Source organism: Drosophila albomicans, chromosome 2R (assembly GCF_009650485.2).
Source record: "Drosophila albomicans strain 15112-1751.03 chromosome 2R, ASM965048v2, whole genome shotgun sequence".
In the NCBI taxonomy this organism is placed as follows: Eukaryota; Metazoa; Arthropoda; class Insecta; order Diptera; family Drosophilidae; genus Drosophila; species Drosophila albomicans.
This window is the reverse complement of record NC_047631.2, coordinates 19,929,167-19,953,762: the sequence shown is the minus strand read 5'-3', so window position 1 is coordinate 19,953,762 and position 24,596 is coordinate 19,929,167. Positions and strand designations below refer to the sequence as shown.

The 24,596-nt window shown below is 41.2% G+C and overlaps 1 protein-coding gene across 4 annotated transcripts in view; it reads right to left on the bottom strand.

The window, feature by feature from the left end:
- The window catches only part of LOC117574869 (tyrosine-protein phosphatase 99A), a 113,599-nt gene that overhangs the window by 67,800 nt on the left and 21,203 nt on the right, over positions 1-24,596 (bottom strand). For all 4 annotated transcript variants that reach the window (XM_052008193.1, XM_052008194.1, XM_052008191.1 and 1 more), the window contains exons 3-5: positions 7,117-7,286; positions 4,332-4,458; positions 3,529-3,652 (exon numbers count right to left, since the gene is read on the bottom strand). In XM_052008193.1, coding sequence (XP_051864153.1) covers positions 3,529-3,652; positions 4,332-4,458; positions 7,117-7,286 — 421 coding nt within the window. The remainder of the gene's footprint in view (positions 1-3,528; positions 3,653-4,331; positions 4,459-7,116; positions 7,287-24,596) is intronic.

Below are 24,596 nucleotides of genomic sequence, written 5' to 3'. Positions count from 1 at the left end.
TGCGCTGCAATCAACCAACGGATACCTATTGTGTATGCATAAAGCATAGGCAGGAGTTGCATTATGGAAATGCATGGGGCGTGGCAGTCATGGGCGTTGAGCAGCATAACACAATATGTGTGTGGTCGAGCGGGCGTTTGTGTGCCGCACATAGGCACTAAAATATTTATGCGATTTTTACCAAACCAACACAAACACAGACGCAGACTAGGAGAGCTGCCCCCGCAACGCCATTTTAGAACAACAAATTTGTGTGCTGGGGAAATTGGGGTCTGCTTTGTCGCATAAATTTGTGGCAGAGACTGAGATGAGAGTTCCGAGCCCAATGAGCATTTTTCATGACCAATATCAAAGTGCAGTAAATTTTGTTTAAACTTGCAAAAATTTAGCATCTTTTTTGCTCTCTCTCTTTTTATTTATTTTTTGGGATTGCATAAATTTCACGCACGTTAAAAACGGAATATGTATGTGTGTGTGTTTTGTTGTTCTTGTTGCTCACATTATGTTATTAGGGCTTATGCACAACATCAGCTGAACGAGTTTGGGATGAATGAGCGGCTTTTATGTGTGATTAAAAATGCATTAAATATGAGATGTCGCCGAGAGCGAAAAGAAAAAACGAAACGAATAAAATAACAAAATATTTGACTACCAATAAAAAAAAAATGGTAAACATTTTTTGTAAGTTTCCATGAAAAAGCATTAAAATTAATAAATGCGTGTGGCCAGCTTGACTCCGCGCGTGTGTGTGTGTGTGTATAACAGATGTGACTGTGTTGTCAATGCGCATTTTGTAAAAACGAATACAAGCTGTTTCGGGCTGAGCAGCGGAGATCGAGGAGGAAGAGGAGGAGATGGGAACAAGCTGAGCAAGGCACATATGCATACGTATACGTAATATACGTTTGTGTTTATTGTGCTGCTGTTGCTGTTGCTGCTGCGGGGGAAAAAAGTCTTGGCGACTTCATGAAAAATGGGCGGCAAAAACTTTTGAAAAATGTTGTGGGCCTAAAAACAGCTCTCGCTGCGACAGGCAGCGAACAACAAGAAAATAAACAGCAAAGTAACCGCAATGGCAAATAAATTTGCGGCCATTGCCGTGCCTCACACACACACATACATACACCCGCGTTTAAATCGGTATAAAACACACACACACACACACACACTTGTACGCAGACAACATTTTTTGTAAGCCGCTTAAAATTTGTTGCTGCTTTTAGCATATGGCTTATGGCCCTATCTGTGTACGCGTGTATTTATAAGTGTGTGTGTGAGTGTGTGTGTGTGTAAGGACAAAGTTCACGCACGAGTTGTTTAAAGATGCAAATTTATTTGTGGTTAAACAACTATATAAAATATAAGAGTACATTGAACTGCATAGATAATGCGCGGATAAATGCAAAATACTCGAATTTCATTTTAAATGTGTTGAACAAGTTTCTAATAACTTTACAATTGGAAATGTTTTTGTATATTGTTTTTTTTTTCATAGCAGTTATAAATAAAATATATAGTATTAAATGCAAAATAATAAGTCGACAATGAAAAATTTAATTTATAATGAGAAATTAAGTTGAGCTGCAGCTACAAATAATATAATAATACCCAAATTCACATTGTTGGTTGGCTTTTTATTTTGTATTCATTTCCAACAAATGTAATTCAATTACAATACTCTTTTTACATTTAGAATAACAGAAAGTTCAGTCACTGTTATGTTTAATTAATTAATTTTGCAATGAAAAATTAAAATAAAAAAATTGTGGACGGAAAATAATTGATGAAATCAGCATAGATTACGTTTCATTCGCGAATACGAATAAATCAAGTGTTTTAAATTATGATTGATTTTTCTCTTTGTTTTCAGTTTGTAAATTTATTGCTTGTGTGTGTGTGTGTGTGCTGAATGGCAACCAAAAATCAACAACAATTGGTCAATATAAGCAGAAGTATCTGTCAGTCCATCTGTCTGTCGGTCTGTTTATCTGTTTGCTTGTCTGTCCCACTTAAACAGATGCAGGTGCTCAGCTATAAGTAAGTATATGTTTGCATAAAAGCCACAATAAACTTTTAATGTCAAATCACAACAGTAAACATGTGTGTGTGTGCGTGTGTCTGTGAGTTGTTTATGGGGTCGTATTAATGTGAGGAATCATGCTTGGGGACCGTCTTCGTTTCAACCGCCTCAACTTATTTCAATTGCATTGCCATTCAGTGTGGATTTGCGAAGCGAGATTTCAGCTGAAGCATGTCGTTGTCATCGTCTTTCAATTTGCAGGCAAACCGAAAGACATTCGCCATATCATTGCCCACATACACACACTCTCACATATTCACATGCATATGCGCAAATAAACCGAATCAAGCGAAAATGTAAATAAGAGGCGTGCTATGCCAACAACAATGGCAACAACTCAACCTCCCACTTCACATCACTTCACATCGATGGGAATTTACATAAAATGCAGTCAGCGTCTCAGTCGCCATCGCTATTGCTGTTGTTGTTGTTGTTGCTGTTGCTGTTGCAGTCGCGTCGGTGGCTTCATTGAGCGCACGCCCAAAAAAGTATGCTACATATACCTCGCATGCCATTCACTCGCGCATGTTCGACTTTTGCGTGGGTGTGTGTGTGTGTGAGTGTTTGTTTGTGGGTGTGTATTCAACGCGTGCCTCGGTTATTTCTTATTTTGCATAAATGCACCACAGGCTTTGCTTTCCAGTTGCCTGTCATCGATTGCCGGCCCCGGTGTCTTCTGCAGGTCGACGAGCGAAGAACGACGAGCGCCACGCCGCAATGCCGCAATGTACTTCTTCTTCCCCGACGATGCCTTTAAAAGCCCAACGGCTGGAGTTACTGGGGAGCTGCCACAGCCGTTGCTGCTGCTGATGATGGGAATTTATTGAAAAAGTTTCGCTTTTCAGTTCTTTTGCATTCTCTGCATTCTCTGCGCTCTCTGGCCTTTGTATTGCACTGGCGGCAATCGTTTTTATTTCATGCTCCGCATTGAGTTCAAGTTATTCGGAAAATAGCCGCTGCAAGAACGCCTCTGCATGGGCTTCTTCAAGCGTGTGTTCGTGTGTGTTAAATGCGTTGCATGCTGCACTGAGCTTGTGTGTATGTGCGTGTTTTCTTTTCTATTTAAATGGAGCACAAGTGAAGTGCGTTGCGTATCCTTTCATATATAGAGTACTATAGTGTTCGCGTACCGTTATATCGTTTCACATATTAATTAAAGTACCCAGCATGATTCTCTTTCTCTGTGTGTCTGTGTGTGGGCGAGTGGGCGTGGCAGTGACAACTGTGCAATATACAATCGACAAGGCGCACAAGAAGACAGTTGAGAAAGCAATAAATGAAGAATGATTTTAATTGAATGTCTGCCTTTTGCAATGCAATCCCCATTGAATAATCTGTACTCTGTTCACTTGACCACAGCGTGACCGGACTAGTCATAGCTATACATATATTATTTATTAATTATAGTATTATCTTAAGAGAGTGCGCTGCTAGCATTCAACACTTACCGAGTTTCAATAATGAAATGCGTCACGGGTGCATTCCGTGGATGCTGCGAGTGAGCCCAGGATAAGTTCACCGAGCGTGACGTGAAACTTATTAACAAAGGACGCTCCGGTGGATCGGGCACATCTGTGTGAAAGAAAATGAAGAAAAAAGATGTAAAAACAACACATCAGCACATGAGAGAAATGCGAGAGCTATCAGTGAAATGCAAATGGAAATCATGACACGAAAGGAGACAGAGACAGAGCCGGAGCCGGAGAAGAAGACGAAGACGAAGAACGAAAGAAACTGAACAAACTGAACGAACACACGTATCTTGAAATGAAATCACCAAAATGGAAGGAAACCGGATAAATCAATAATGTAGTTATGGCGTTTATTAAATGAGAAAAGCCAAACCAAGCCAAATGTATCGAGTGTGCGTGGGTGTTTTACTCTGTGTATGTGTGTGTGTGGAATGAAAGGCAAACGAAGATAATGAGCAAAAGATAAGTGCAACACTCCGAAGTCACGATACGCTTTCAACTTTAAACTAACGAAAAGTATTTAATGTGGTTTTCTCAGTTGATTAAATGTTTAAAAATAATTTAATAAGGAAATCATGAGGGGAACGTAGGTTAAACATTTTAAGTTTGAAAATGAATTTAATACACAACAAAATTTTATAAAATGATAAGTGTAACATTTCAATTTGTATTACAAAAAAGTACTTAATTGAAATTTCTCTGCTAATATTTTAAAAAGAAATGAATGGCACATAATGATGAAAATATTTAAAGTATTTAATATTGGAAGAGCAACTCACCTTGCACCAACAGATCCACAATGGCCTCTGGTATGTGGCGATCATTGACCAGACAGATGTACTCTGTGGTATCGCTTGCCATCGCCGGTGAGAACTGCAAACCAAAGTTATCCGACAAAAGCTGTATCTGCAATTGCGAAAAAAAATAGTATTTGGGTCAAATGCCAGTGGATTTTCAGTGTGTAATTATTACATCCTTTTGAAAACATACTTCTTTCGAGTGCAATTCGAAACGAATGAACAATGTTTCGTTGCTTTCGTTGGAGCCTAATCTATTTTGGGTTGCCATCAATTGGCATAACAAACAAATTTGCCTTAACGTGTGCAAAACAAGTGCAGTCAAAGTAGGTTGGCAAAAACCAAACCGAAACCCAGTCAGAGGTTAGTAGGGATGAGGATGGGGGTGAGGATGGGGACAAAAACAAACGGACATAGAGATGTTGACAGTGCCTGACAACAATGTGGACAACACGAGTTTCTACTTTAGGCTCCACAAACTTTTTAATACAAAAGACAAATAAGTTACCAAGAGCAAGTTTGCTGCATGACCACCTATTTCACCTCCCTCTTCCCCACCCCTTCCCCCTCTTTCCACCCCACATTGCTATCTATTCGTGAAGCCTATACGATGTCAGTTGGTTGCCTGCATGGTCAGCACTTAAACTGGCCATGTGAATACGTACGTACATAGATTGGGGCCAGCTTCTGACTCTAGCGACAATTTGTAGCTGTATCCGGAAAAGTTTCCAATGCAAATGGTAAATTTCATGCTGTTGTTGTTTCTGCTGCTGCTGGTAAAAATCTTTTTGTGCTCATAATTGAGCTGGGAAAATTGAGTTTGGGGCAATGCTCGTAAATGGCTTTTGGATTTGTTAGTTTTACTTGAATGATATTTAGAAACATTTATAAATTCATGACATTTAATATCCTTGGCCAGAGCCGAGTGTTGTGCGCTTGCACTTGACATTATTCCGAGGAAATCTAATACAGATTATATGCCTAAGGGCAAGCCTCGCAACGACAGTTAAACTGCAACTGTCTGTGAGGGTCGACTCAAGGATTGCTTTAAAGACTTAAATGCTGTCTGGTGACGCTTTGTGCGAGGTTGGCAACAACACTTTGTTGCATGTGATAAATTATTTGTGTACTTCAGTTCGAGTACTTTTCACTGTCTATTTGAAGCAGCCTCGTTTATCTAACGATATTGTTGTATACTGTGTAATCTGAAGCATGTCTGTGTGTGTGTGTGTGTGTGTGTATTTTTTGAACAAAATTCTATGGCAAATTGCCCAGGCATCAACCGGACTGGTGGCTGGTGAAGTTTAGCTGCAGTTTGTTGCTCGATTGGATTTTATTATTAAGCAATAACCAAGAGAGCTGCTGCTGCTGTTGCTGGCCGCAAACAATTTTCCAATTTTTCTAGTCGGATTTTCAATTTACATTGCTAGACTGCAGTGAACTGCAAAGAACTTGCAACTAGATTTTAATTACATGCAACAAATTATTGCAACTGCCAGGCAACTTGATTGCATTTCCAGAGTTATTTTGGAATACCAACTATATGTACATATATATGCATAAATCTGATAGTATTTCTGTTTACTTGGACTGTAAGGAATCACTCAAATAGATAGCCGAGACCCAGTTAAGCTCTCTCCTTTTTTAAGTTGCGACAGCAACATGAATCATTTCTGTGCCCCAGCCATAAAACAAAAGTTAATAGATGCTTAAGATTAAGTTTGCGAGTGTTAGTGTGTGTGTGGTAAGCGTATGTAGTGTCAGTCGTAATAAAATGAAGCAGCAGCAGCTACTGGGGTGAAAAAGTTTTAATACACATAATAGCCAAGCATAAAGCACACCGTCGCAGCCGTCGCCACATTGAGCAATGGCAAAGGCCAAAATGGCCAAGAAATATGAGCGAAAGTCCGGAGCAGGTAACAACCTCTGCCTTGCGCTGCTCTGCTTAGTTTAGCTTGGCGCCAACTTTGGCTGCAGCTCAAGTGTCCCAGTTTGCCATTTAACACAAAGCGAGGAGCCATGTAGAGGGGGTAACAGCAGTTCCTTATCCCAAGCCATTGTGTGCCATCATCCACATCGTCGCCTTCTGCTGCTTCTGCTGCTGCTTGAAGACTGCAGCTGGAAGAACTTCTTCATCATTTTGTTTGCCCGCGCCTCAGTGGCCCCTCGAGTGCGTTTAAAGTCGAGTTTTGCTTGTGCCGTGCTCGTGCCCGTGCCCGTGCTCGTGCCTGTGCAGCTTGGCAGCCACTTAAAACATTTTTGCGCCTCGTCGTTTTTATTTTAGTACAACTATCAAACATTAAAAATATATATTGGGCTCCCCAACTGTCTGCTAGCAGCTGCACAGCCAAGGCAACTCCGACTCCCACACTGATAGCCACTTAGTTCTTGTGACTTTTGCTGCACTTTCTTTCAGTGCTCTCTCTCTGCTTTCTTCGCTGTGGCAAAGTTCAAACAGCCGCCTTGAAACTAACTGGCTATCAATTATTTTAACAGCTACGTTTTTTTCTTTTCGCTTCTTTCTTTTGTTTTTTTGGTGTCTAGCTACGGCAATGGCAGCTAAGAACCAAAAATATTTAATGGCCAAACTCAAGTGCCAGTGGCCCAGGACCATAAAGTGCCAGTGGCAACGAGTGGGTAATGAATTCTAATATGACACGATAGTCGAGAGTGGCTACTTATGGGAAGATTTCTTATCCATTCGAGTATTATACATATTAGATCAGTGAAATAAACAATATATAGTATAAATCTCGATGATGCTTACCCGCGGACTATGCAGCAACGGAATGCGATTGGCAAACTGTGCGATTGTCGTCGACGCCGTCTTCCACACCAGCGTGTCGACCAGCGAATGCTCCGTTACACCGGGACATGGTATGGTCACGTTCTTGCCAGCCTCAGCATTTACCTTGACGTAGTCCAGATTCGTAACGTCTGCAAACCGAAATAGAGAGAGAGTTAGTTAGTAGAAGGCTCAAAAGGCGCTTAAGTTATGTTCGAAAATGTTGCTAAAATATCTTGAAGGCATTTTAATTACAGTGCAGATTATAAAGTTGCCTCCCTCTCTAGAATGCAATTTCATGCAAATGGCCAACAAAGTCTTTGCCAATGTGTGAGTGTGTGATGCAGACATAACAGAGCATAGCACACACTCTTACCTTTTGATCCGACTGAGCAATATTTGTTTAGGAAATTGCCAAAACGCATTTCAGCATTAAGTCTCTCAACACACAGAATTTGTGCCGCTTTCTCAGTAGTCCAAGCTTCTCTATTCAGAGGAGCCTCAATTAAAATTATAAAAACAACAAATTGATTATGGCTTCCCACTGGGAGCCCAGTTTGCACTCTGTGTTTGTGACGCATACATTTTGTAAGCGTCGGAGTGTGTTTGTAATAAGCATTAGGGCCGCATGCTCTTGTTCCCTTCTATACGCAGGAGAACCAATTGAAAAATCATGCTGCCAAACAATGGCCAGCGGCAAAAGCAACTGGTTGCAGCCTCATCGACAGCTAGATAAGCCTATGTGCAAGCAGCTTTCTCTGCAATTTGCAGTTGGGAAACCTTTCAACACTTTTCGACCAAAGTTGTTCGGATCGACATGGCTTTGTCTTGATTTTTGGTACACTGTCTGTCCGACAAAGTGGCATTGCCAATGGCATCGGCAGGTGGCTTTGAGGCTGCATTCAACTGCTAGGCATTTGCAGCACCATCGAAGCTCGATGAATGAAAAGTATGCTGCTGAATTTATCGATCGCAGAGTAGTAGATGGATTGCTAGAGTTCAGCTTGATTTGTGTTGAGTTTTTGATTCCCCTCGCCCCATACAAAAAAACAGCCAGCAAGCGAAAAGCATAACAATTGTCATAGGCCTATGGCCTATTCTCATGTAGATGACACCTCTGGGACATGGAGGCACGGGAGTGGAAGGGGGTGCGCTTAATTACTCTGGCTCTGGCTCTGCCTGTGACTCTGATTCTGATTTTCGGTTCGTTGTAGTAGTTTTTGGCAGCGCCTGCCAGCGGCATCTGTGTAATTGTCTCTCTCTCTCTCTCTCTCTCTCTCTCTCTCTCTCTCCCTCTCTCTCTCTTTCTCCTTATGCCACAGAAATCATGGGGATCGGGTGCTTGGAAGAGAGAGAGAGCCGTACGCATATTTTGCATATTATAAGCTGACCATGGTCCCAGCTGGACACTCGCCTGCTCTGCCTGCCAGTGCCCTCCTGTCGCACAACTGCTGTTCTGCTAGTTCTAATACTGGCTCTGGTGGTGGTCAGTTTTGTGTAATTTATGGCTTTCGGCACCAGGATACGACTGCCGGGACTGGGACCACTGCAGCTGCCAGAGATTTTGCATACTTATTATGCCAACCGCATGCTGATGAGTGGGCCCAAAGAGCAGCAGCAGCAGCAGCAGCAGCAGCAGCAGTGGCAGCAGCAACTGCGGCCCCTGAGGGTCGAGTGTTTAATTTCCTGATCATTTTTCGATGCAAAATCGCGACGCCGGTGCCAAGTGCTGACCTCCCACACACACACACACACACAGCTGCAACATACTTCAATAATAATGACAACCATGCCATAACTCAGGAAACAATTGTGACCAATTTATGCGACTTTCGAGTTCAGAGTTGTTTGAATTGAATGAATAACATGAAATCGCAATGAAAGAGATACAAGTTGTGCGCAGCACAATTAAAAAACAAGCCCAAATTATGCAGTCAAGCAGACGCCAGCCAGCCAGCCGGGCTTGCGTAAATAAATTATAATTACGAATATTTTGGATGTCTGCTCGAGTGCCCAGGGGACGCGCACACAGAGCCAGAGCCAAAGCCAGGAGCAACAGCAACAGCAACAGCAATAGCAAAAGCAATTGCAAAATTGGCCCAAAAGCAACCCCCTAGGACAGCAATTGCACTTGGCCTGCGGTTCACTTGACTGGGCCGAGAGAGAGTGAGAGTGAGCTAATAATCAAATTGAATGCAACCCCTCAAAGCGAGTGGCAGACGAAGCGGCAACAATTAATTTTATTTATGTTGATTCTAATCAACGAAAAACGTTTTTTTCCACTCCGACAATTGCCTCTTGTGGCGTCTGTTACTATGACAATCTGTCCAGAACTTGATTATTTTTTATTTTTTATCTGTCTCCGTCTCCGTCTGCGTCTCTGTTTCGTTATTCTCTTTGTCTGCGAATTAAAATTGAATCCATTCACCGTGTGGCAAGCATTATTGTTATTAGTATATTTATGTGTACGTGTCCGATTGGCCAACAGGTCCCAAGCACCTTTTGGCCATGTCAATGGCCAGCCAACAACGCAAACACAAATACACATACAAGCGAGATTCTGACAGTAACCGAAGCATAAACGCACACCAAATCGTGCTCTGCTCTGCACGGCTGAACCTGGCAATGGCTCTCAAGAGAATCCAGTTGCAACTATCATTAGAGAAGGAGTTCAGAGCGAGGCGAACTGCAGTTAGTCGTGGGTCACTGCCAGTCAATGTTACTATTATAGTACTTATGTGTGTGTGTGTGTGTGTGGCGTGGCGTTGTTCAGATTACCAAACAGCATTAACAATTTGCTGTTACAAGAAAAGCATTTTCCAAGCCACAAAGCGCATATCTAGTCATGTGCTTAAGTGTAGTCGACTAAATCGTTGCTATTCAACTGAAATGCAACAGTTGAATATCGAAATTGTAGTTTCGATTATTCTTACAAAATATTCCTATATGAGATAGACTAGAAATGAAGCAACTAGTCAGCTAGTCAGTTCGCTATCATATTTTGTTTGCTGGGATGCAACACGCACTCGAAATGGAAGTTGAGCCAAATTCCACGAAATTGACATTGGTTGCCCCACAGCAAAAGCAAAAGCAACAGCAATAGAAACGACAGCAGCAGCAACATCATCGTTCTCTGTGCCAGGGCAATTGCTTTTTAATCCTTCTGCTGTTGCCTTTTGACCAAAAACGCAGCTCGCCTAGCAAAAGGCTTTTGCAGTTTTGCTTTTTCCTCCTCCTCTTCCTCAAACATTTAAGCTACCCACAGAGCCCATCTCTGTCTGACTCTATCTCTCTCTGTCGTCTGTCTTCTCGCTGCAATTGAGCGCAGTTCATTTTGACTGCCATTTCGACTGCATTTTGAAAAGGGCCAACAAGTTGTGTTGCCGCGTTTGGCATTGCGCGCACAGCGCTCTATGCAATTTTCGGGGAAAAGGCCATTTATGAAATCATTGCCATACAATTTGGTGTCCTGCGGACTCAATGTGAACCGTTTTAGTGCCATAGCAATGGCAACGGTCGGCATCAGTCGCATTAAAATGGAATCCGGCACAAATAGAAGAACTCTCTTTCTCTCTGTGTGCATAAAGTGGCTGCTGCTGATGGACTTAGGTTGAACTACGCTGGCTGGCATTCCATTTCCACTTCAATTGCCAATGCAAGTGGAAACGCATTTTCCACGCCTCGACACTTGCAACTGCTGCTGTTGCTGTTGCTGCAACAACGGTCAGTGATTGTTCTCTCTGCGGGCAATTTAATGCATTTATCATTTATTGCTGTTGGAATTCAGCTTCCTTAACCGCAAAACTGCTTCGGCCAGCCACAATTTTTACGCATTAATATCAGCTTCAGCCTCATTGATCGATTGAAGTGCTCGAATAATTAACCAATTTAATATCGACATCAACTTGGCCTTTCGATTTCGTTTTTAATTTTTCCATATATGCATTTTCTTTTTGTGTTGTCCACAAAAGAACTGTTTTATTCCGCATTTCATTTTAATTTGCACTTGCTTAAAGCACGTGCCAAGGACAGCATGCGTAATATCTCAGCCCTCAGTCTATCTATCTGTCTGTCTGTCTCTTTGACTGGCTGTCAGTCTTTCTGTGTGCGTGCGTGTGTCTGTCTGGCTGAGTGGCTGACTGGCTCGCTGATTGAATAGACAGTCTGTCATCTCTGGTGGTGCTTGTCTCTCCTCTGTAAATAAATGCTTAAGCAGACCCACACACACACACACACACTGACACACAGACAGCGGTCCGGCTCATGACAAGGGCAGCAGCAACAGCGGCTCGTTCACATGGCGACAAGATATCCCTTTTTTATGCCTGAGCGCTGCAAATAATGAAATTACAATACGAACCGCCCACCCACGCACTCAAATACATTTTAAAACTTGTAAGTAGCTGCACTTGTAAATACCCTATAATGAGATTGTATTGATGTAAGCTGCAGGGAATAAACAACTCAAATGTGATGGATATTTTCTTAGATGTAGTTTGTCTTGGGTGTCCTTGACCTCTGACTGACACAATCAACTCTTTGGCAAATATTTGTTTTGTTAACGTTCTTTTGTGGCGAAAGATAATACCTGACGAGTGGCATGTGGCAGCTGAGAGGTATAGAACCATGCAGGTGAACCACTCACACACACACACTAATATTCAAAAAGGGATGTGGCATCAAGTGCCTTCGCTTATGAAAATTTCTTGGGCGGCGGCGGCAGCCCATCATGGATCAGTCACTAATGCTGACATCATTTTGAAGGCAAGCTGACGCTGCTGTCAACCCAAACTCAAACTCATGTGTTCTGTTGTTTTTCGGAGGTGAGTTTGTTTTTCAATTTCGCTTAACTTCATCTTCAGTAATATGATGTGAATGATTGAATGGTCTCTGTGAGTGTTTTTTGGATGGGAGGGTAATTGTTTGACGGCCAGTGCTTCCAACTCATTACACAAATGCGGATTAAGGCAAGTTTAAAAAAAAAATGTAAAAAAGAAATGCATATAAATATGTGTGCGGCATAATTCATTTAAATTATCAGCAACCCCTTCATGCAACCCTCTAAAAAACAAGTGAAAAGGCTGCAGTCGAGTGTGCTCGACTGCGAGATGCCCGTTACCCGTTTTCAATAAAACTGTATTCCACAAAAATACTAATAAATATACTGCAAAAATGTGAAAATGTATTGAAGACTATATTTGGTATTGAACTACATTCAAAATATAGGCTATAACATATTTGGTATATCGATATTGTACTACATTCAAAATATACCGAAGGCTATATTTGGTATATAGTTATTGTAATATACCAGATTGTCAGCGAAAGGAAGTAAGACCCTATTGTAGTAGATTTTTTGTCATACAAAAGTATTTCTTAAGTAACTTTTAAAATTGTTATCTGATCGCAGTTAACTATCTCTTTTATCTTATAGTCTCTGAGATTCAGTGTTTCATAAAGACGGATTTACAGACAGAAAGACATTGCTATATCGTATCAACTGTGGATGCTGATCAAGAATCAATATACTTTATGGGGTCAGAAATGACTCCTTCTGCTCGTTATATAAATTTCCTGCAGCCACAAAGTTATAATACCCTTCTACCCTATGAATAGCGGGTATAAAAAACAGAAATCAAACGCATTTGTGCATTTCACACGAATTAAGTGTGTAAATTAAAGTTAATTAAAAGGAAGTATGACTAAACTAATAATCGATTTAGTATATTAAACTTATGAAAAGCGCTTTTAAAATACGAGTTAAGCATATTACTTGCGTAATAGTGCACATTATCAGCCCCTAGGGCAGACCACGAAAGAGGGTGAAATGCTCTCTTTGAAAGCCTGCAAAATTGGCGCAGCATCATCATCGCAATGCCACAACCTTCTAATTCCCTAACCCCGAGGCACTCACTGCTCACTCACTCCTCACCATTTTGCTATTGCGGCACTTGAATAGAAAACGTTGCACATTTAAGGACTAAGAGCAGGACACAACCCGAAGGGAAGGCTAACGGCGGTGCGATGCCAGGTGAAAAGTGAAAGGCTTCAATGTTTGTTGCTGTTGCTTTTGCTGTTTGCCAGGCAAATTTTAGCGAGTTTTTGCCGTTGAATACCGCTTCGAGTGTATGTGTGTGAGTGAGTGTCAGTGTGTCATGGTAAATATATGTGTGTGTGTGTGTGTGTATGTGTGTCTCGTTGTCGCCCTTGTCATGGATGGCGCTTGGCGTAATTAAAGCTAAATAGCCGACATAATGAGCAAGTAATTAGCGATGCTTTTGCCACCAGAGTTTGTGCCATGTTCTAGTCCTGCTCTCTCTCTCTCGCTCTCTCTATACTATATACGAACAGTGTCCTGTCCTGTGCCCGCTGCCATTACGTGTCTGCGCTGCTGATGCTCCTTTGGTACCTTCCTTTGCTTATTGCTCAATGCTCAGTAAGCTATGATCTCAAAATTGTGTAATTTGCATATTTCTGTGGCAAATCAGAATTGCTCTCGTCTCTGATTTTCCACTGGTCGATGTAAAAACATCCTTGACTCCAGCGTTACGGCAATTGAATTGATGCATTTTAATTAATTTCGATTCCAGTGTCCTTGTTTTTCCCTTTTCAGTGTCGTGTTTCGATTGCTCTTCAATAATATTTGCTGATATTTATGATAATTAATTGTTAATCTTTGATGTATTAAAGAATAACAATAACCGCAATAATTTCATGAAAATCACATCAACAAAGACAACAAAATCAAAAAAGAAATTTAATTATGCTACTTGAGCTTGTCTTTAATGCTGAATTAAATGGTGTATGAATAATGTAAATTCCAGTGAATTAAAATATCTCAATTGAAAATTCGAAATAAATGTGCTGCCTATATTTAACTTGTGGATTAGTTTCGTTTGATTTAGCGCACACGACGCACAAGATATCAAATTGAATTCATTTGAATTCTAATTTTAATATGGCCTTTGATTATATGCTAAGCTAGATAGAAGATATTAGGTTACCCACAATGAGATTCTGGCTGTAAACAATCTGTTTTTGTTTGTGTTGTGCTCCAAGCAGCATAGCGCCTCGCACCTTGCCACATGCCACATGCTGCCATGCCTCCATGCCTCCATGCAACTTGGCAAACAGAAAAGCGGCGTACAACGCCGAAAAACAAACTCAAATAGTAGAGTAAGTTTCTTTCTCATTAGGCGTCATGTTTACCCACACACACACACCTCTCTACACACACACACACACACACACACACACACACACACTGGCACACAGAGAGAAAGGCGCATGGCCAAAGCAATTTTGACACCAGCAGCTGAAGCTGCCTAATGAGTCCAAATCCGACGCCCGCACACTGCTCGATGGGGAAGGGGGACGAGGGGTGGGCTTTATTTGAGCTAATGTCAGTGGACGACAACACAGCGCAAAACAGAAAGCAACAACAAATGGATGGAAAAAAGTGCTCTTGATGGAGGGAAAGGGAAGGGCAGCCCATCAACGAACGGATGGCATGTTGTTTGTGTAATTTGTTTAAAAGCTGGCATGGTAGAAATAAGTACATTCTATATAAATGTTGTGCTGGACGACAGCGACAATAACACCAACAACAACAACAACAACAACAATAGCAATAGCAGGCAACAATAAAGCGTTCATGTTTTAATTAATCATTGCCTGGCTAAACAATAGTCAAGCTGCCAGCGGATATCAGCGGAGACAGGGGCAATGTAGAGGCGTCAAATCGAGTCTAGAAATACGTATTTGGTAAACAACAACGACGACGACGACGTCGACGATGGGCCAACAACGACAGAAATGTGAACAACAAACTTCTAGATAAATATGTCAACGACAAAATACGCGACCCATCCCGCCTTCTCCTCCTCCTCCCCATTTCATCCCCTCTCCCACCGCCCACTAAACTGCCAAGCGGCCATTTTCTGTGACAGTTGAGACCCCAACTTTGTGCTGCATGTGCTGAAGCGAGAAGACAACTGGAACTGGAGAGAGGGACTGGGTCAACAACGTGGCAGCACAAATATTTGTTTCTGGGATAATCAAATTTACATTTCACTGAAGTAGAAAACGAAGCAGGTTTCTACATTCCCATTTACATCCACATCCACATCCCAAGTCCATTTGACCACTCAGCCAAAGTTGATGTCGACGACACCAGCGGCGCTTTAATTGCGTCACAAATACGCAGCAGCAGCAGTTGCAGCAAAAACACGGAGTGCTGCACCTGTGGCAACAACACGCGCACTTGCCCCACGGCACTTGGTTACTCATGTACACAGAAAACGACTTAGCCGCCGATTCAAACGAATGTGTTCTATCATCCCTTTTGGATTTTATTTACTCGTCTCCTTTTGCGATCAAGTGTTGCACAGCTGTCATGTTGCCACAAGGCGTTAACTGCACTTTATTCACTTTCAAATAATTTAATTTCATTGGCAAGTTGTAACATTTCTAGCATTTATGCTCATTAATCTACAAGTTGAGCCAAGTATGCGTGGCTTGTCAATGCTGCCACGCCCATAAAGAAGCATCGCATGCCTTTGCAGAGCCTACAACAAATGACATGACATTTGGGTATTTATCTCGCAGAAATACTTGCGGCAAGCAGAACACATCTAATAAATTAGAGGCAATACTACAATGTGGCAAGCGAAGAGCGAGAGAGAGAGAGAGAGAGAGCGAGTGAGCTGCCACTATAGATTGGCCCCGCCCACGGGCGGAATGTGCCTTTGAATTGAACACAAAAACGAACGAACGACAAGTTGAACTGTAAACAAACGCGACAATTTATCTTACTTTCATTTAATTGTCAACGGCAAATTGCTTACAAAACGAAACGAGACTGAAACCGAAAGTCTACAGCAGCGAGAGTGAGATAGCGAATGCTAAAGTGGAACGCACGCAAAGTAACATAATCTATCTGTCTTTCTGCAAGTGTGTGTGTGTGTGTGTGTCTGTGTGGGGAGGATGCTGTATGTGTGAGATAATCAACATTAAATTAGCGCTAACAAATTGACAAAGCCGAAAGTGGAAATGTTTGCTTTTTGCCATTGAATATTTCAATATTTCCAATAAGCCAATAACAATGCAAACCCTGCAGTTCTGGAGGTGTCGATTGCCCTGGGTAAGTGCTTACCTCGTCGATCACTACATGGGTACTTACTAGATTAACCCTATAATAATCGAACGTCGAACCACCGAGTCGACTCGAGTTTGCGATTGGCCCTAGATAAGTGCTTACCTCGTCGATCACTACATGGGTACTTACTAGATTAACCCTATAGTAATCGAACGTCGAACCACCTAGTTAATAAATATATGCGCATTAAAGCATAAGCACAAAATAACGGCAAGCATCGCTTTTGTTTTTGTTATTTTGTGGAAAAAGTATACACAAGTTTAAAGAGAAAACTTCGATTATGCTTTACATCGCTGTTTGTTTACGCGTCTTTGTTTTATTTTGTGCTACTCTTTTACTCAAACACAGCTGTGTTTCCTAGATGATGAAATTATTGCAAGAATTTGAGTTGAGAAGTGCAAAGCGGATCCGCGATCAATTATTAGGTGAGTTACTTAAAAAATAATTTATGTATGCATTATATGTTTAATGTGTAAAATATTAAATAAACAGATAATAAAAGAATATCAAACAGTTAGTGTAATGCATAGTTCTACAGTGGAAAGCGACAATGTGCCTAAAGAAGAGGAAGTGGAAATTATGACAGAAAATCTACGTTATGGAAATAATGACAGACAATTTCTTTGGTGTTATGATCGGTGAGTATTTTAAAAGATAATTATATAATAATCATTATCCACTTCAATCTATTAAAACTTTTTGAATCCTTTTTATTTCCAGATTCAATAACTGAGGACCAGTTGAGAAAGGCCTTGCAGCTCCAAAAAAAAAAAAAACGATATTTTAAAACTCAAGGTGCATTAAAGTAATAAAAGTATTATTATTAAAATAAAGAAAAAATAAAATTAAACAAAAACTGTAATTGTAATTGTAAATTTTTTTTTAATTTATAATGGCTGACCCCTCTATGGGGTCCGATGTAAGCACTTATTTTACTGACCCTTCAATGGGGTCCCATGTAAGCACTTATTTTACCGGCCGTTCCATGGGGTCCCATGTAAGCACTTATTTTACCGGCCGTTCCATGGGGTCTTATGTAAGCACTTATTTTACTGACCCTAATATGTTGCACTATTTCACTAGTTCGTGGTAATCGAGGCGGTGGCGATTGACCCTATTTGCGGACATTTCATACAAAAACGGAAATTAAGAAACGCATGGCTAGTAGTAAGTAGTGAGTGGCTCCGGGTAAGCGCTTATTTCACCAGCAACGAACTAGCGCTCAGAACTGCAGGGAATGAATTGAAAATCGTTTTAAAAAGCAGCGCCCAAAAGTAGGCAACGTTGTATAGAAAGAAAAAAATGTGATTCACTTTTTGACTGGTGTCAGCTAAGCATAAAGAGCAACAAGATGTGTTTTAAGCACGCAAGCTTGCTTGAAATATTAAACTTTTTATATAAGCTAAACCTAGTAAAAAGTTGTTCACTCTGTTTAAAAATCGGCGTTGGCAATATTTGTAGAAATTGCAATATTTTTAGGCATTCTAAATATAATTAAAATTCTTTTATTTATAGATTTCTGTAGATTTATAAAAATATTGAAAGAGTGCATTTTAAATTATGCAAAAAGTATTTTAATTTCTATATAGTGGAATTTATTCCACAGTGCATTGTTATTGCCAATGGCATGGAAGTTGCTGGGCTGCTGTTGCTGTTGTTGCTATTGTTGTTGTTGTTGGTGACGTGGTGCTTATCGCAAAGTGGGTCAGTCGCTCACTGACACCATGACACTTAAGTGCACACACACATACACACAGAGATAGACTCCCGCATACACATGCAGAGCGAGACAGTTGCAGCGCTGAAAGTATGCAGCTGATGTAGCGTTGGCTTTGATACACTCAAGCGTCGACAGGCGCACTCAACAACAACAACAACAGCAGCAGCAGCAATGGCAACAATAACAATAACAACTGCAACCAGCAACAACAGACTGACACAGTTGACGTCTAGATCTGTAATGCAGTCGGGCAGGCACTCAGTCAACCTCAGAACCGCACAGCAAACGCAACTCAACCCAACCCAACCCAACTCAACCCAACCCATCCAACCTAACCCATTGTTGTCATTTGTAATTTTTTGCTGCTGCTGCTGTTACAGTGTTTAGCCAACAGTTTTCGAGTGTGTGAGTGGCGGAAAGGCAAGAGTGTCTCATTGTGCCAAGCCGGCCATCAAAATACTGCCAAGTACTTAGTTGCAAGCGTTTAAATGTTGATTGTGGCCAACATAAATTGTTTGTACTTAGTCGTCGTTGTTGTTGTTGTTGCTATTGTTGCTGCCTTTACCTTCTTCGGACAGCAAACTGTGCTCTAAAGATACCTCAGCTCATTTGAATAGAAATGTTCGTTAATAACCATTGAGTGCTCCACAATAACAAACATACATATATCTACGCTAACTGAATATGTATGTATATCACCTGACTATTAGCCAGCTCCACTCGGCTCGGCTCGACTCGTATCAAATCTAATTTGTTTTGTTGATTTGTGTTGCCAGTTGTAGAGAGGCAAGCAGCATTGTCACCGAGTGCAGAGTGCTGAGAAGTGAGGAAGTAAAGGACATCTTATGCCTGATTTTCACATTTGCAGCTCCTGGCCCAGTTACTTGAGCTCGGGCTTCTGTTGCGGGTCAAGTGCGTAGCGCATGCCAGCAACAAAAGCAACAACAACAACAAAGAGAACAACAACAATAACAATGGGGCGACGGCCTTTGCCCCTTTTGCGTAACGTAACGGCTACCCACAAGACTCACCTGAGGCCTGAAGTCAGTAACGCACTAAGTGAAACAGCCAACACAAATAGCACACGTTTGCCCCACAAACACACACACACGCTTACATATATAGCCATAGCTTAAACACACACATATATCCACACACATACACACATGGCGAGCATGAAACATGGCGCTTTGGCTGAACAAACAAATGTCAAGCGTTGCGTATACGCAACGTGGTCCATTGTCTAGCTTGCCAGGCGCTTTCGCATGTAAGAGCTTGACTTGTAAATGTGTGTAACACACAAATACATATATGTATGTATGTACTGTGTGTGTGTGTGTGTGTGTGTGACAATTGCCGCAACCACTCAAGAGCAGAAGGAGCAACACCACAAGTCTCGCTACTCTGCATTCTCTTTACGCAGATCTCAGCTAAATTTTCTAATGCATTTTGTGCGTGTTTATTATTTTAATTACAAGCTGGCAAAACTTAAATGTCTGCTAATGCAAATTGCTGTCGTCTGCTCATCAGCTTTTGCTCTTCAACTTCTTCTTCTTCTGCGCTCTGCGCTCTTCGCTCTTTTCTCTGTATCGCTTTGCCACATAAAATTAACTATTAAGCGCTCGGTTTACTAATTAAAATGCATCATGATTATTTGCTTATGAGCTGTACTCGAACTCAACCAGACAGAGTCGCAGTCGCAGTCTCAGATTCAACAAAAGCAGCAGCTGGAATAGTTTCTATCCATTTCATCGTGGCGTCATCTGCTTCTGCCTTCCTGTCTGTTTGCTTCGCATGTGTGTGTATTTCTGTTTGTGTGTGTGTATGTGTGTGTGTTAACGCTTGCGTGCAGATCAAATAATGACAATAGCTGGGGTCTTCTTGGTTTCGATTTAAACTCTGTTTCACAATGAATTTGCAATTCTCGTTGCTGTTTTAGTCTAAGCGAAGTGGGCGCACTGGCCACGCCCCCATACGCCACACCCACACCCCAGTTTTGCAACATCTCTAACGAGTAATGACTGTAATGACTCAGCTCATTTGCCACTTCTGCTGCTGCTGCTGTTGCTGAATGTTGTCTATAAATAAAGGCGACATTATTTGATTAATTTCGATATGCATTTGTTTTCATTAGTCTAATTTCATCACTGTTGTTGTTGTTCTTCTTCTTCTTCGGGGGGTGTGCACATGTGAGCGATAATTAACTTAAATTTAAGCAAGTCTAAGTTTCTGCAAAATATTGCTGTAATTTATCTGTTCGCATGCTTGGTAAAATAATTTATGGTATAATCACAATGTACGAATATTTATTGAATACACGATCCGAAACATCTCAAATTACTTGATTCTCAAACATCGAATGTTCGAATGCTTCTACATTGCTTTAATTACATATTTCAGTGCAGAACACATAACTGGGGGATTTAGTTATAATGTAGTTTAAACATTTATTCAGCTACACCGCAAAGTGGGCAACCAGACTGCGGCCATCAATGTGTAAATATTTCGACAAAATGTTATGAACCCAATAGCATCATCTCCACACACACACACACACATTCACACACGGACAGTTTGTGGGTAGTTGACTGGCTAACTGGTTGTTATCAGCTTTCATAATAATTGCAGCTGCAAATTGCCTTTATTTATTGTTTAGCTCCGCACAGCAACAACATCTGTTGCAGTATCTGCAGTTATTTTAATGATGACAAGTGTTTGCATTACCCCATAGACAGCAATTGCATATTGCTAGCTCCATATGTGTGTGTTGGTGTTTGCCTGTGTGTGTGTGCACTCGTGTGCATGTAAATTTAAATCATAAACACACGGGACCTCAATAAACTCTGCTCATTACAGCTACTAATAAATTGTCATCGCCACAGCACGAATCTCCACATAACATAACATTCTCTCGCTCTCTCTCTCTCTGTCTCTCTCTCTCTCTCTCTCTCTTTCTCTCCTAATAACTATTGTGAATCCTTGTGGGTCAATGCCTAATTTGATCCTAAACCTTGGCTCAGAGACGTCAACAAGAGTTTATTGAACTAGTCACTATTTGCGTTGGTGAAAATCAATTATAGGAAAGTGCGAAAAAAAGAGTCGGAGCAATTTTGCAAAGAGGAACAAACACCAACCGAAAAGGCAGTCAATGTCCTTGTGGCAAGTGCCTTGGCATCATAAATAAAAAACCAATTAATATATCATCGTCTCAAAGCAGCAGACAGTCAGCCAGCCTAGCTAGAGTGAGTGTGAAGCAAGGTTGAAGACGTTGGCGTTGGCAATGTGTCTATTAAAGAGCTGCTGGCAGAAAAGCACATAAACACAATGTTTGAGATACTGTTAGTTAACTTTGACTCCAATAAAAGTGCGCACCATAAATACTCTACAACGTTTGCTGGTTGGTTCGATGTAACATTATTTGGCGCAAAGTTGTTACACTCGACTGGGCGAAAGTGCTGAAGCAAAAGGCGTTAAACGAAGTAACTCTAATGACAACAGCGCACGCAGAGACAGCACCAGCAACAACAACAACGACAGGAAACAACAACAATGACAATGACAACAACAACGACAATAACAAGAACGATAGCTGAAGTAGCTATAGCTAGCCAAACACCATTACCCAGAGCAACAGTGGCAACTGTGTGCTGTTGGTTGGTAGTGGAAAGATATGTTACTCATACGCAGCGTTGTGCACGCCTACACACACGCATGATATAAATGATCTGCCTTGTTATGGTGCTTTTCCTTTTCGTTGTTTGCGCATGTTTTACCTTTAGGTTGCCTTTTTTTTTTTGTTTGGTTGCTGTTGGGCCACATCTAAGTCGCAGCGTAAGCCGCCAAATGACTTTGTGGCATTAGGCATGCAGCCAGGCAGCAGCCCAAAACACGCACATCCGGTGCGAGCATGTTTTTTGAGGGTACACTCGTATCTATACACCTGTCTTCCTGTCTCTGCTGTCTCTGCTGTCCTGTCTGTCTGTCCTGCCTCTCTGCCTGCCTGCCAGTTTGCCTGCCTCGTTTGTTATTGTGCTTGGCAACCGCTCACATTAGCGACTGTCGCTTAAATTTAAATTTGCTTGCTGACATTTGCCGCCGACAGCAGGATGACTCCTTTTTGCCCGTTAATCTTAACATTCCGCCCCCCATCCATCCATCCACAAAACTTCCCTTCTTCGTTCTTTTCCTATCGTCCTTTTATGTGTAACCCATGTGCCTAATGGTTTTTCGATAATCATTTGCAGTGTGAGCATATTTCTGCTTTAAGCAAGCACCATAACTTCTACTATTCACATATTGTCTTGAGTTTCTTTCTTTCGCTGTGCTAACTAATAATATATTTAGTAAAGTTTTGTCTTGGCGTTGCTAGCCATCAATTGGATCATCGAAAAGTGCGTTATGTGGTTAGTAGTTATTGGCAGGACGACCTTTCGTGCGTTTGCCGTTTGACGTTTGCGTTGGCTTTGCTTGTTGTTTGCTTTGTGGGTTTGTCACTTCCGCAAGGCAAAACATTTGCCATATCTGTTATGTGTTATTTGTTGTTTGCTTTTATTTGTTGTTTGTGCTTGCTACCAACAAAAACACACACGCACACACATGCCAAGTTGTTAACAAATGTTTGCGTTTAATTTTTGCGGTGCATGGCAACCAACAAACAGCGAACAGCGAACAGCGCAATCGACAGTCAGCTAGTCAGCGGCAGCAGTCGTAGTTGTAATAACAATGACAATAATAATGACGATGACAATAATAACATGCTAAATATGTTGTTTGCCTTTAACAACTAATTACTCATATTTATTTTTTTGGAGAATAGGTCGACGGGTCGCATGCGTGATATTGCCACTTGATGGCCGCATAATAAAACTATTTCTGCATTCAGCGGCCGCAAAACACGAACAGAGATTTCAACACACTTTGAGCCTAGGCATTTATCTAAACAGCGAAACAGAGGAAAGGCTGCTGTTTGTAATAATTGGGTTATAAAAACAATGAACAACAATAATGTGCATAATAATTTTTAAACGTGCACTTATAGAGCGAGAAAACATGGCAGGGAAATGGAGAAAAATTGTGGAAAATCACACACACACATAGACATGCTTTTAGTGTTAATTAGCACAATTTTGTGTTGCTTTTATGGCCCCAGCGAAAACAAGAGTCTGGCTGTACGCCACGGCCAAGTGCCAGATTCACATCCGGTTCCATTTCGACCCCTTTGGCTCCCTTTTCTCTTCCCCTCTCCTCTCTTCTTGCCTCCTAACGAGTGTGGTGCCTTCATTTGCGGTTGCCTGTAGCAGCAGCAGCCAATTTTCTTTTAACAGTTGTTTGGGGTTTCTCTTTTTCTGCATTCTTTGCCTCAGCTGCTGTTTCTGTTTCAACTTCGAAGTCCTTTTGCTGACCCCAATTTGTTTTGCAGCACGCCCGCGGGCACAGTCTACGCTTTTAATTGTTGATTTTTCAAGTGTACCGTGGCCGCTCTGTTAAATAATAAAAATTACGGCTAAGCGGCCATAAACGCCAATGAGCTGCAGTTAGCGTCATTCGCCCCGGCGGCGTCGGAGTCGAAGTCGGACTTCTAATCCCATTCGATAGTCGTCTGCAAACTTTTGCGCCGTGTCGATGCTCGTTGCTCGTTGCTGCACAAATTTCAAGTGCCACACGGCGGCAGGTGGTAAAAAGTTTTTTTTTTTGTGTTCATGAATCACAAAAGCTGCAAACACAATTTTCGGGCGCAAAAAAAGTAAAAAGAATTGACTCGAAAAATAAAATAAGTGCAGAAAAAGAGAATTTCATTTCTCTGCTGCTTTTTTTTGTTGTATTTAAATGTTAAGCTACTCGCTGGCTTGGTTTTTGTTGTTATGTAAATTTGTGTACGGCTCGCTGGATGTTTTTGCTTCAATTATTAAAATTGTTTTTATGAATGCCATCGAAATTGTATTATTCGCGCCCATGTAACGACATTTGCATACGCCATGGAAATTCATTTCATTTCACTTACTTATGTATTTATGTGCGTATATATGTAAGTTTGTATATTTTGTCATTTTATTAACATAAAAAGAAGACACAGCAAACGTGTTACTCTTGGGGAATTATGTGACCGACTGAGCAATTGCAAAATCTCTACTCCTCCTGCTACATTTTATAAATAAATATGCCTCTGTTTTTATTCATTTTTAATACGTTCAATGGAAGTCATGGCATTAATTTCGATTCTCAGGAAATTACGTTTTCAAGGTGTGCGTCAATCGGCTTAAAATGTTTACGCAATTTTCGTAATTTGAATGCTAATGTTTACTGAATGAATGAAGAAATATCTAAATTAGAATCCATATATCAATTGAGATAGATTGAGAGAGATGCTTTACCATTTTGTTTTATTATCTATCGATTAACTATCGAACTGCGGTTGCTTTGGTCATTGGCACTCGTTAGACACTTGAAAATTAGAATTCCATTCGAGTTATTCTAATTTGAATGAAGCCCCCGAGTGTCCTTGTGCCAGATTATGGGAATGTGTGAGTGAGTGAGTGTGATGGCAATTAATTTGTGAATTTTACAAATGAGCATAGAGAAAATTGT